Source organism: Plectropomus leopardus, chromosome 11 (assembly GCF_026936395.1).
Source record: "Plectropomus leopardus strain MGB_pleo_1.0 chromosome 11, ASM2693639v1, whole genome shotgun sequence".
Lineage (NCBI taxonomy): Eukaryota > Metazoa > Chordata > Actinopteri > Perciformes > Serranidae > Plectropomus > Plectropomus leopardus.
The window spans coordinates 29,751,618-29,765,397 of NC_142186.1; the positions used below are offsets into that span (position 1 = coordinate 29,751,618).

The window sequence follows — 13,780 nt, forward strand, 5'->3', positions numbered from 1 at the left end:
CAACACTCACAACCTCCAGCTCTCCTGGATTCACACACTCTAAATATAGCTGCCTTAAAGTCAGACGGGATTGAAGGGGAGACTTAAAACTACTGCGAAGAAACTCGGAGACCCAACTGTTTTTAAGTAAACATTTTCAGTGCTATAAGGCGTTTTGGGCCTTTGTGAAATACATTGTTGAACTAATGGACTGACAGTGTGGATTAAATGGTGGACTGGCTTGTTGAGAAGACCATGGGATTAATCAGGGATCAAAGGGCATTATGTCAGTAATGCAATCTTAATCTCCACAGTTATTTCTCCGCAGGTTTAAGTCAAGGAAAGCTCAATATTTGGTTCAGCCGCTGGTTTTAAGTTGCTCCAGCAGAAATGACATGCAACTTGTCTCTTTTAGTTGTCTTCAGTCTTTTCGGTAAGTCCAAAATCATTTGTGTCCTCAACTTTAAGTATGAAAATATTGTTGGTGGTGGCTCAGGTTGAAACTTTTTAAGTGCGTTCTTTCAGTGTTTAACAACGCTTCCTCATGAAAGAAAATCCTTAAATACAAAAAAAGAGGGCCAAACTGTACACTGTAAATAACCAAAAAAAAGAGTTAAAAATAAAACATGAGTGAGAAATTTGCAAAAAATTTCAAGAAAGTAAACAAAACAAGCACAAAAAATAAAAGAATGTATTAAAGTAAGTTGTAATAAAACATAGCAATAAACTAGAATTTACAATACGCAAAAAAGCAAACATTAGTTAAAAGATACAAAATAAGACTACCTGAAAATAGCTACAAAATATGCGGAAGTGTTTAGTCAAATTACCTGAAAAAAAAGCACCAAAAAAAAGTAATAAGTTACAAGACAATTGCCTTCATTTCACCTGTCACTTTCAGAAAAGGCATCATTGGACTAGAAAATGCCTTTTTAAAATGTATTAAAACAAAGTTTTCAAACCCTATATGTTTTATGCATGTCTGGTTGAATCTCAATCAGTGTACACTCACTACAATTTTAACTGTAAAAAACTTACATTTAAAAACTTTAATCAATAACAGATACCCCAAACTGTCTTTAATTTACTGGACTATTATATAGGTCACCTACTGTACTAACAGAATAATATTTACACTGAACCTGCCGTTCATCTCATTTTCTGACACTTATACTCGTTTTGAAACTCTCAATCAGCTTCGTATGAGACACATTTTATCATGGACAAGCTGTACTCTGAGACATGAAATATTGTCTCACCGAAAAATGACTAAAGAAATATGTTTAATTACCATGGCTAATAAATCTAATCCTGATCATGCTGAATTAAACAGAAATCAAATTAAATAAGTGTATATGCTCACTCAAACCTCATTTCTTTTTATTCTCTGGTTTAATGATTTAGTTTTATCTTCTATTTTATTTTAAATCCTATTGTTATGTGTCTTTTGATATTGCTGTTTCTTTTATATTCTGTCTTTTTTATGTTCTGTGTGAATCACTTTGGTTTGTTATTGAAAGATGCTACACAAACAAAGGTACATTGCCTCTAAATGCAGGAAATATTTTAAACCTGTTTCTTGGCACGGCTACGAGTGCTGTTTTGGTTAGCTATTCCTAATTTAAATACATCTTTCCTTCAAGTAAGATGAAGACTAAATTATATATGAAAAGTGATTACTATAGTAATACGCTTGCATATTTATCTTCTTTACTCTTGTGTCATTGTCTCCTTTTCTCTCTGCTTCTTGTTTTTTTTTAATCTTTTTTTTTCTACCTCTGTGTCTTTATCTTCTTCTTCCCCTCCCTCTTTAGTGTCTCAGTGCCATGGCGGCTGTGCAGAGGTGGACTCTCTGACCGAAGCCGTGGCAGGAGAGAGATTCCTGCTGGGCTGCATCTCCTGTAAGAAAAGAGAGGAGGTGTCCGGCCGAGCCACTGTGGACTGGCACTTCAAACCGCTGGAGGAGGAGGAGTTCAGGCATGTGAGTTCGCCAAAGGAGCTGTTGAATCTGTCTGCGATTTGTGAATGAAAAAGGGGATCTCCTCTGCTATCAAGGTGCTTTGAGCATCTCTGAAACTGTGCCATGAATATTACCAAAAACAGAAGTACATGTTATTGTTTCATACCTCTGACAATGCCATAACTTTGCTCTATATTTTTGTACGTCTCTACATTCACATCATGGACATTCTGTGGGCATTAAAGGTGCAGCAGGGATACTAAACTTTTAAGAATGACAGGGGCCAGGGGCCAGGGGCCAGTTGTAGCAGCCTCACACGTTTCTTGAATTTGAGGACATTTCTAGCATTTATTGACGCTTTTGGGGTTTAGGATGTTTCTAGGATTTAAGGACATTTGTAGGGTTTAAGGATTTTTCTAGGATTTTAGGACATTCTCAGATTTTAGGACATTTCTGGGATTGTAAAACATTTCTAGGATCTCAAGACATTTCTAGGATTTCAGGACGTTTCTAGAATTTAAGCACAGATCTTGGATTTTAGGATGTTAGGGGCTTGCTAGAACATCTGGCAGGGGGTGAGGGATTCAGGACCAGGAGATGGCGGTAATTTTCTTCTTCTTCCTTGTTCTTGCTCTTCTTCTGCTTTAGAAGGACATGTTACAATGTGCACCATATTGCTACCATAAAGAAAAGTTATAGTAATGCACGGCATAATTAGAGTACAAAATCTAAAGAGGGTGTGTTTGCTTCTTTCTTGGATTACACAAATATTCATAAATATCTCACGTTTCCTTCTCTTAGATTTTCCACTATGAACACCCCAGTGCTGACATCCTCCATGAAGATTTCAGCCACCGCCTGGAGTGGCATGGGACACAAAACGAAGATATTCAGATAGGATCCATTTACATTAATGACGTCATCTTCAATGACACAGGGACGTACCGCTGCACCATCCACCGCACCCTCTTCCTGCCACGGTATGATGAGCACGTCACTGTGGAGAAGGAGGTGGAGCTCAACGTGGTGGCTGTAGGTAAGGTGGGATTTACCTGTGAAAAGATTAGCTGTCAGCAGTGGTGGAGGAAGAATTCAGATCCCTCACTTAAACAACAATAATGTAAATACATTTTTACAGGTAAAAGCTCTTTTGTTAAAACCCTACTTCCTTTTTAAGTACATGTTATTAGCAAAACATTCTTAAAGAAAAGTACTTCACCCACAAAATAACCATTTGTATATCAATTACTTATTGTGTGTTACACTGAATTGGTGAAGAAAACAGAGAAACCAAAAAGGGAGACAGAAGTCATTGTCAAAACAATATTGAAACGTCTATTCTCAAACTCCCACACAACCCATGCAGTAAATTAATCTGAGTCTCATTTATCCAGGCGTATGCTCAGTGCTTCCCAAACACATACATTTTCATTAAAGTCATTACAGAACAAAACACGCACGCACGTGCGTCTGAACCGTCCATTTACAAGTGTGTTTCTCAGCCATGCATGAGTCTGGCGTGTTTTAAATCACAATGTAAAAATGCATGTATGCATGCATAAGAGAAGAAACAAGACAGCTCTGCAACACAGATTTGCTTTTCTCTCTAATCTTTGCTTTTTTGAGAATTTTTCATGACTTTGGGCCTCAAACAGTCATTTAAATGAAACTGAAAATGAATCTGTGAAGTTCAATTATTTTTTGTATAACTGCTCATGGATTTGTGTATGTGTGTAACACCACACTGAGTATAAACATTTCACAAACCAAAAAGATTGGGAACCAGAGGTTTAAATACTAAATTGCTTTTAATTTCATAAATGTACCCTATATTTTCTATGGTTTGTCTTAATCTAAAAGTAACCAGTAACTCAGATAAATATTGTGTTACAATAGTTACAATACGTCCCTCCTCTACTACTTTTATACAAGCCTTGTTCAGCAGCAGCACATCACAAAAGAATAGTGTCTTTTGCAGAGTGTCTCCTCAAGGACAAATGTCTGTAAGAGTCTGCACAGAAGACACACTCCTAACCCTTCCTCTGTCATGCCTCATTGTTGGTTTCTCTCTTCCAGCCAATCGGGAGCTGACAGCGGTGATCTCAGAGATCATGATGTACGTGCTGATTGTAGTTCTGCAGCTGTGGCTCATTTTGGTTCTGGTCTACTGTTACAAGAAGATTTCGGAGGAGCATGAAGCTCGGGAGGCCCGTATAGCTCTCAAGGCTCAGGCACAGTGAGTCATCTGTCTTTTATGTCATGTATTATGAAGGTGTTTCATTTCAGATTAAGCATTAAGCCTTTTAACATTACACTGGGGTCAGGGGTCTTACAAAGAGGTTTAAAGGGACAGTGAGTATAATTTAGGGGGCTTTATTGGCATCTAGTGGTGAGGATTGCAGATTGCATCCAGCTAAAACTCCCAGTTAGGATTCCTTCAGTGTTCATTGTTGGTTGGTTCATTGGTTTTTACCAGGACCTGAATTATCTGCAGTTTTTTTCTCAACAAAACAAAATGATCAGGTGATTTAAAGTAGTAAAAATACTGAATAAAGCAGTTCCACGTTAAAAATCAGTGTTTCTCTATAGCTGTTTGGCACGTCGGAGATGGCCTGCTAATGTGCGCCCCCCCCCAAAATCCTATACACTGGACCTTTAAGTAAATGTGACCTAATAATAGTAACAATAATTCACCTTTTCCTTTTATATTTCCAGGCTGTTAGAATCAAAAGACAATTGTGACGGGGTGCAGCTGGAGTAACATTAATGGTAAGTTATATTTGTCTTTCAAATTACACAGATTTACTGATTTGCACAACGTCTAATATAGGAAAATGTAATAGTAAATTGTGACACATAGGTCCATGAAAGCATATCTTTCCCTTAAACATTTTTTTTTTCATTTGTATCCACCAGGTAAAAAGATCATCTCTGCAAGAGTAATGCTTCATTATCGTATTAAATGAGTGAAAGATTTTTAAAGAGGCCTTAGAAGGATTTTAAAAGCAAATGGCATTTAATGTAAGGAATCCAATTAGTGATTATTTTTATTTTGAGCTTATAGAATAATAAATTACCAAAGCCCAGAGTTATGTTTTTACTTTTCGTGTGATGTGTTTGAAAATGATGTGCTAGGTACTCTCCTGCATCTATTTGGATGTTCATGTGTGGACGGCATGTCAATGTCTGCTTGTTACATGTATCGTGTCTTTTCAAAATACTTTATATATGCATAAAGTCTTTTTCATAATAAACTTAAAACCTAGGTAAAACACTTTGTTTTTAGGTTGATTTCCTTAAGTTTAGGCGACTAAAACGGTAGTTGCCAGTGTTACAAACTGATGCCGACTAGTACGTATCATACCGCCACAAGAGGTGCTTCTCTGCGTCTGTGTCTGAATCCAACGCCCACTGACAAAGTGGCAGTATCTGAGAAATTAGGCTGTCGCCCGCAGCCTCCATAACTGATGCACCTGCTGCGTATCATATAGCTGCATAAGGTGCCAATGTGTGTCTGTCTCTGATGCAGCAATGTTTGACAAGCTGGGAGTGAGAGCGGGCTGATTCACCTGAAAACAATGAAACATGCAAGCAAAAGAGAAAGGTACATAATGTACATATACATAATCTTTAGCAGGGATTGTGCCGTTGAACCATGGTCTTTTCAAAAGCTGTTGCAGCATTTCTAGTGGTGTTTGTGCCACAAAACGTGGGTGTTTCAAGCCATAAACCATACAAACAATGTGGTTTGTGTGCCTAAACATAACCACACATTGAACACAGCGTTGTTAAAATATAAAGTTTCAGAATATCCACTTCACAATAATGTACAAATGTAATGTTTGCAGAAATGTACTATGCCAACATTTGTTCAGGTGATCGGGCTGCGAATCATAACTTGAAAGACTTAAAAAAAGATTTAAAACATCCCAGTAACAGGCCGATTAATCAGTATGCCTAAGCTCTCTGGACTGCTCTCAGTTATAAAAAGCAGTTTTTTAACAGAAATTTGTATTGATAAAGCAGCAGGTTTAGAATATACGGCTTCAGATGAGCTGTTGGCTCACGTGCGTATATTTAAATATGCTGCGGTTAATGCAGCCCACGACATTTGTTGCTAGTTCCTCTTTTGCATCTCTTATGACCACACAGCAGAAGCAGAATGGCCCAAAAGAAAAATCCATCTTTGAAATGATTTTGCCGTTACCTAAAAATTACATGAAACAAATGAGGCCTCTAAGTGTTGAATTATGACGAATGTCTTAATAATACAAAATGAGAGTTCTATAGTTTCATTAATGTGACTTTCTAGGTATCTGAGAGGTCTTTGTATCTTGAGATATAAACAGACAGTGAGTGGATACAGCAACACTATCAGGACACTGACATCATGTACTGTTAAGCTTAAGCAGGATGTCTTCATTTATCAGTGTCAGCAGTGTTCAGTGTTCCAGTCGGTCTTATCTGTGTCCTTTTTATGTCTGTCCAAGTTTGTCAATCAACTTGAACAAATGAAATGTTTTTGTAAATCATTTTTGTCCGCTGCACTTGCTGCTTTTGCTCTGGTTGGTAAAAAGAAAGTGAACTTAATCATTGTTTACGATGACAATGATGCACTGTTGGAAAAACTGCATGCATTGTCTGGATGTTTCATGTGCAAAATCTGTGTAATTTACTTAGTCTGAAAATATTTAGGAGATTTTTTCCCCTTTTTCTTAAAAAAAAAAGAATAGTTTAAGGACGTTTGGAGGTGATTGTGTTGTAACTCAATCTCGTCTAAGCTGTGCCGCACACTGTCCACATTGACTCCAGTCTGAAAGCAGCTTTGTTCTCCTGCTGCAGCCCGGCACCTCCTACTAAAATATGGACATTGTTGATTTTCAGTAATTAATGAGACAATATGATCAGCCGCATACACTCTTAACAACCTGGGTTCAGACACCAGTCTTGAGCCACAATGAATGATAGAAACTGTATCTTCAAGTAATTCTTAATATTAGTTTGTCCCTGATTATAAGACTGTCCCAACATATAAACATCTGAGCCAATTCACCATATTTTTCTAATGATTTTCATTATGTCTTACCAGATCAGCACTGCCTAAATGAGATGGTCTGATGTAAAGACAATGACCTAACTGCAAACATGCTCATCTACAATTCATGTCAGCTGATTGTAGCAGTATAGCACAGTGGTTAAAGTCATGCTACACTACTGCCTCTCTATGCTGAGCTCTTTTGACCTTGCCCTGTGACCTCCTTGTTTCATTAAAAGTGTTGACAAGATGAACGTGCTGCATATCTCCTCTGCGTAAAAGCATAAGGGAGGGAACATTATGACCAAGACAGGAGGGGGATGTACGTTTCTATTCGAAGTGCGAGTGTTTGAGACCAGCTGCTCTTAATCCTACTGGAGACACATGACTCGAAATCATCGCTGTCTGCTGCTGCCAATGACGGCAGGAACTGAATCCGGATACTTGAAAGGTAGGTTTTTCTTTCTACTTAATAAAGCTTGAATAATGATGTAGGAATCAGTTTCTATATCATTTCACCTTCAATCTCCTACCACCAAGACTAACTTTGAAAGGTGAGTAACCAGTCTTTTTCAAAATGTAATTTTAACATATGATGACATACTAAAGCACCAGATGCAAACCTGGGGGTCCCGAAACCTACACTAAAGCTTCATGGGGGGCACAAGTCTTTGATTTTAAACCTTTAACACCTGGAACTACATCAGTTTTCTTGTGCTGCATTCAGACGCCGTTTACAAATATTTAAACCTCTGAAACCAGGGAAAATTGGTTTGAGTTCTCTCAAAAACACAGGAAATTAGAGATTATTCGATTTTTTTAATGGGGAACAGGTCCAGAAAACTATATTTATTATTCTCTTAATTATATATTTAAAATCATGTCACAGAAAAGAGAGGGGGAAAAAACAAAATCTTATTTTTTAAACCCTTTCTTGAGTTATTTTCTTGTTTGTTTGTTTTGTTAGTTTATTTTTTATTTTTTTTTTGTGCTTATTTTCAGGTAATTTTCTTGTAAGTTTTTGCAAATTTCTTGCTAATTTTTGGGCCATTTCTTTTTTTCTCTTTCTTAAGTTACTCATCACCTCCCTCTAGTGTTTTTAAAAGAAGTAATGCCAATTTGCAAAGTTATCAATGGGTTAAGGGGTGTTAATTTTTTTTAAAAAAAAATAACTATACAATAGGCCTGTATCTCAATATTTTATTCATCTTTGTGAAGAAAACTATTTTTTTTTTATTTGTTTTTTATGTTTAGATTATAATTCAAGATATAAACTCAAATTTGTGTAAGTATCATACATGTTTGTTTGCCACAGAGCTTACTAATGTCATCCCTGAATAACACTATCAGAGTGTGGTTTTGAAAAGAGCATGTAGATAAGTTTAACTTTCAGTTCAGTTTTAAATGTGAAGGTTTTCCACAAGAATTTAAGGTAACATGGCATGACTAATTGATATACAATTGGTAATTTTGTGGGTGAAGTGTTCTTTCAAGTAAAAAGGTTGGGAAGTGATGTACTAAAGTGTCACTTAAACACACTTTATGAAAGTCTGAGAAATAGGAATTTCCTGAAATAGATTTCTCCTTATTTCTTCTGTGGGATAAATTTGTTTTATTTAAATCACTGTGTTAATGTTCTGAGACTCTAAAATTTATTATCAGTCTTACTAATTATGCCTGTCACTTAGCTCCTCCATATTTTGTTTATAGTATCTTAATATGCACTCATTCTATCAAACCAGAAGGAAAACATAAAGTATTTAGCAACTTGGGGGTTTTCTGCAACTCAGAAAGCACATTTTTCTTATTTATCTGTTGCCTCTTGAGATGTTGTAAGCGAATCAGATGGAATAACTCACATTTTGATATTGCTACATAATACAATAGTAATATATATAGTCTAATTTCTGCAGAGATAAACTGGATTTTCTCTGAGATGAATCTTTTTCTTACCATCTCTTCCGCCTCAGTTGCAGTTTGCTGAGCGTCCAGCAGAGGTCAGCCATGCCACACATCAACACCACCGAGCTGCAGTCGCTCCTGCTCTCCCTCCTGCAGCACTGCCTCAACAGCACAAGCATGCTGCCGCCGCCGATACCTCAGAACTACACTACCCAGCAGGCTGTGCACCACATGGCTGGATCCAGGGCCCACACTGAGTCTCAGGGCATGATGTATATCCTCCTGGTGGTTGGCATGTTCAGTTTCTTCACATTCGGCATCATGCTCAGCTACATCCGCTCCAAGAAGCTGGAGAGCTCTCAGGATCCGTACCACCAGTACATCGCCCACGACTGGACCAAGGTGATGACTCCGTCCAGGGCCGTTGCTCAGGCGCTGCAAGCTGCAGGTGACGGAGCCAGTGGCAAGGAGCCCATCGTCATCTGCAACCCTGCGACACTGGAGCAGCTGCCAGACTAGAATGAGACAGTCAGCTTTTTTAACCTTTTCCCACACCCAAAACATGTAAAACTCTGTAACACAAAGTTTTAATTTACCTTAACTTTTAATGTCACATAGCAACCAAAAGTTAGTGTTAGGTTTGTATTTTCAGAGGAGCAATTTCACAGAAACAACACGTGCAGTTCCTCACACTTTACAGTCATGATTGCTCAATACTTGTTTTTTCCCGCTAGAGTTGCCAAATGTTTTCCAGTGAACGCAGCTAGCACTTAAGTTACTAAATGACATCATACGCTCATTTGCATGTTGGTGACATCATCACGCATTAATCGATGCATTCAAACCTCGCCGAGTTAGACTCAAATCTTCAATAAAAAATTTGGAAGGGATGAGAACTACAGGGTTTACGCTGGACAGAAAAGCGACCCAATATGTAAATTGTCCGATTTTTCTTCTCTGCTGCTTCTAATCACACTGAGAGCTCTGTCCCTGCTTGCCTGTGTGTCTGAGTGTCTCTCTGTGTGCCTGTATGTTCCTGTGTGTCCACTCGTCTCTCTCTCTCTCTCTCTGTAGACTCAAATGTGGAAGTACCAGATGTATATTTTATCATTTATCACAATCAAATCATTCATATCATTTCTAATATAGCGCTTATGTTGTTGTTAATAGAGTATTTAGTGTGTTTTCCTGCCGGATTCGCTAGCAGCTTTTTTTTTTTTTGAACCTATTTTCAAGATTTGATCCAATCTGATCAATTTCTTTTGAACAACTCGTCCCTGGTGACAATCCTGGACAAAAGCAGCAGTAACACAGAGTTAATCAGTGGCCCCATTGTTTGATTCAGAGTGTATATTAATAAGTAGATTAATAAATCTGTCTGAAATATTGCCCCGTGAACTGATATTATTGGTTTAAGTGGGGAAAAAAACCCTTAGAATCCCAGTTTTACTGGTTTGATCTGAGCAAATTCTTCATCCAAGACATCAAGCCTTGTTTGTTTTTTTTAGGCTTATTTACAGCGTTGGCTCTTTTTTTCTCCTCCTTCCTCCTCTCTCTCTCCTTCTCCCTCTGTTTCTGCTGGTCCAGTCTGTGTTGTTGGGCTCCTTTCACAGCGCGCTCAATCTCACGTGACAAACTGAAGTGAACCATTTGCATTTTGAGCATCGGTACGATGAGGTTGTAATTGTCCACCGTCTTGTTAAGTTTCACCAAATCCTCCTCTACGGATGCACACAGCTCCTCCCATTGGCTTTGCTCTTTGGGGGTCATGGGGTCGTCGAGCCTGGCTCTGCCTTCCAATAACCTATTTCGGATGTGAGCAGTGCTCTCTCGGATGTCACGTTGCGTGACGACCCAGGGTGGCTGGTAGCCGTTGTCAATGAGGATGCGGTTGAGGTTATGGGTCATGGGATCGGCATACGGATTGTGCTCAAACTTGTTGAGAGGCTTTCCAGCTCCACTCAGGTTCCTGAAGTCTCCCCGGGCCATCGACTCCTGGATCAGGTCCTCCACAAGCCGCTCCACAGCCTGGGTGATTTTGATCTTTCGACTGCGCTGACGCATGTCCCGTTCCACCAGCGCCCCCTCTGCGGCGGCTGCCCTCTCGTGCTCCTTCTGCCTGTAGTCCAAAACCTGCTCCGATGCGCGGTCGACACGAATCTGCCGGTACTGACGCTCACGCTGGCTGGGCGTGCCTGAGCCCACACCCTCGTAGCTGAGGTAGTGTCTGTGCTGAAGTGCAGTACCTCTGAACTTCTCCTCACTCTCCACGTCCGTCCCTTCATCAGGTCGCTTGGTTTTGCTCTGATGTGCCAGCACAGCACGGTAGGCCTCCTCAACCCGAGCAAACAGCATCGCATCTGCAGTCGGAGCCCCAGAGTCCGGGTGGTAGAGCTTGGCTAGGCGCAAGTAGGCCTCTTTCACCTGCGCAGGACTGCTGTGTCCCGCATCAGGCAGCTGCAGAAGCCTGTAGCTCTCTTGCAGGCTGCGGCTGATCTGGGGCACGGAGCTGAGAGCTCTGAGAAACACGGACTGTCGAGACGACACGAGCAGAAAGTGGCCATGAGAGAAGCCGCTGCGAAGATGGAAAGTGCAACTCATTTCTGGCACGCTCCTGTGGATTTGAAAAGCATAAGTTAGTATAAAAGACAACCAGTCATATTAATGATCTTTACAGTAGCTCATTCTGCCAGGTAGGAGATTTCCGACCGAAATAAATCTTTCTAAAAAATGAATGGAGAGTGGTGTGCTCAGTTTGTGTCGAGTTAATTGTGGTAAAGCAATGTGGTCTGTGGTGGGTTAAATGATTAAAAAAATGGAGACAAAAAGAACCAGCTTACTGAAAAAACTTGAAGTGGTCTTTTAAAGCTGTCACAGGCACTCTTGTATCGTCTTTCCAAATAAATTATCAGTAGTTCAAATAATCTTAATAATGACTTAAGAGTCTTGCTGAAGTATTAAGTCAAATTATAAGAGTAAAACTGGTCCAGCTCTGAGTATCTATTGTTTGAGTTATGGACTAAATCGGTCATGTCCAAAGTCCGGTCCAGGGGCCAATCGTGGCCCTCAGACCAATTACACATGGCCCTCGGCTTGTCTTTGAAAATATACTATATGATTAATACAATATAAAATGATCAATCAAAATAACTTTGCACATTTCCATGCACCCTTACAAATGACAGGACAACCATCAGTGTTATAATGTACCAAAGTAGTAATACTTACTTGAGTTTTTTGTAATAATTACTTAAGTATGTTTTGGAAGTATCTGTACTTTACGTTTATATTTCTGTCAGTGTTAACTTTTAGTCCACTATATTCCCAAAATATAATGTACACTTTTACGCCAATACATTTCTCCCAAGCACTGTATATATTTTGTATATATATTTGGCCTTTTAGCCCTTTAGGTTGTAAAAAAAACTTATTCAAAACTTCAAGCATAATATATGATCCATTTTTAAAGTGGTGTATGTTACAAAGATGTAAACATCATCATTCTAAAAATTGTGACTGCTTGCTTTTTTATCAAGGCCATTTACTTGAACTTCAACATTCAATACTTAAGTAGAACTACTAGCGATCATGATATACTTTAAGATTTGCACTCAAATGATATTTTAATAGGTGACATTAACTTCACACACAATCATATTTCCCTCCCACAGTATATTTAACATTGTATATTCATTCAAAATATTACAGCTTATCGTGTATATTCATTACTCTGCACTTCATTTTTACTTTTATTTTAGTGGTAACTAACTAAGACAGATGCTACAATAAAAACTTATTTTGAGGGTTTTTTTTCAATTTTGAGTTTTTGTGTGGTTTTGTTTTTAATAAATTTGAGTTTGGGGGTGTCTATTTTTCTTCTAAACAATTTTGAGGGCTTTTTATTTGGACTTTTTGGTTATTTTATTTCTATTATTTTGAGTTATTTGGGTGTTTTTTTTTATTTAGAGATTTTATTACATTGAGTACTTTTACTTTTCATAATGTATGTACATTTTTGTCATTATGCTTACTTTTACTTACTATTTTAAATGCAAGACTTTTACTTGTAACAAAGTATTTCTACTGGGTGGTATTAGTACTTTTACCTACTTAAAGGATATGAATACTTCTAACACTACAGATGACGTTACTGTCACCGTTACCTGTCTGTCTCGAGGAGTGTTTCACCTGTGGGCCTGTCTTTGAGCTGCGTCTTCAATAAAGTTTTGAATTGAATTGTTCACCCTTTAACGGTCAGGCGCGAGACTGCACGCTGGTCATCAATAACTGACAGAAATATGGAGGTTAAAGCTGAAGGCTGATTCACCGACGTTAACGTTAGCTAGGAAACGAAACGACTAAACGGGTTCGTTTAACGCTAACGGACACTTAAAACGGGACGAAACGAGCGTGTTTACGGTAATTTAATGAATGTAAGTTAACGTTATGACCTTCAACTCGGAGCCACGGAGGGACAGAGAGGACTGTTGGAGGAAGGCGGCTCACCTCTCCGTTTAGCTTGTTGTTTGTTGTCATCTGGACCTTCTTCTTTTTCTGCTGTTTCCTGTCGCTTTTCTCCACAGCTGTCGTTTTACCGCCCTCTGTCGACCCCGACCGCCGAGGAGACGGAGCGGAAACGGAGAGGAGAGGAGCGGAGAGGAGGGGAGGGCAGCGCGGGCAACGGCTCTCACCGGGAGGGAGGCACTTCGGGAGGGGAGCAGACCTCGAGCCAAGCCCTTCAACCATCCAGAGATGATTTGCCGCGATCATAAACACTGAAGCTGCAGCTGGAGACACAAGCTGCTTTAAAACGGTTTGTAAAACTTACCTTAACTCTTACTTTCAGTCTTATGGTTTTAACTTCCTGTTGGGCTCTTGTTGTTAATGCATGAGAACGGTTAAAT

The 13,780-nt window shown here is 39.0% G+C and overlaps 3 protein-coding genes across 7 annotated transcripts in view; 2 read left to right on the forward strand and 1 right to left on the reverse strand.

The window, feature by feature from the left end:
* Window positions 1–5,213, forward strand: LOC121945881 (sodium channel regulatory subunit beta-1). 2 transcript variants are annotated; one of them, XM_088084576.1, is made up of 7 exons: window positions 1–126; window positions 308–412; window positions 1,794–1,960; window positions 2,741–2,975; window positions 4,016–4,175; window positions 4,655–4,708; window positions 4,856–5,213. In XM_088084576.1, exons 2-6 carry the CDS (start codon window positions 370–372, stop codon window positions 4,698–4,700), a joined length of 651 nt encoding a protein of 216 aa, XP_087940702.1. In that variant the 5' UTR covers window positions 1–126; window positions 308–369; the 3' UTR covers window positions 4,701–4,708; window positions 4,856–5,213. The 2 variants fall into 2 exon arrangements, with proteins under 2 accessions (XP_087940702.1, XP_042346182.1); XM_042490248.2 differs by having other exon boundaries at window positions 35–412.
* dnajc28 (DnaJ (Hsp40) homolog, subfamily C, member 28) lies at window positions 2,844–13,514 on the reverse strand. Of its 4 annotated transcripts, XR_015777967.1 has the most exons (4): window positions 13,328–13,445; window positions 9,473–11,490; window positions 8,928–9,391; window positions 2,844–2,991 (listed from the first exon to the last, which is right to left on the reverse strand). XR_015777967.1 is itself a non-coding variant. In XM_042490659.2 (2 exons), the coding sequence occupies exon 2, from the start codon at window positions 11,475–11,477 to the stop codon at window positions 10,323–10,325; it is 1,155 nt and encodes a 384-aa protein (XP_042346593.1). In that variant the 5' UTR covers window positions 11,478–11,490; window positions 13,383–13,514; the 3' UTR covers window positions 9,462–10,322. The 4 variants fall into 4 exon arrangements, 3 of the variants coding, with proteins under 3 accessions (XP_042346593.1, XP_042346592.1, XP_042346594.1); XM_042490659.2 differs by lacking the exons at window positions 2,844–2,991; window positions 8,928–9,391 and having other exon boundaries at window positions 9,462–11,490; window positions 13,383–13,514; XM_042490658.2 differs by lacking the exons at window positions 2,844–2,991; window positions 8,928–9,391 and having other exon boundaries at window positions 9,462–11,490.
* LOC121946190 (uncharacterized) overlaps window positions 13,448–13,780 on the forward strand; it is a 26,472-nt gene continuing 26,139 nt past the window's right edge. The window contains exon 1 of the mRNA XM_088084890.1: window positions 13,448–13,689. The gene's annotated coding sequence lies outside the window, so the exon portion shown is untranslated. The remainder of the gene's footprint in view (window positions 13,690–13,780) is intronic.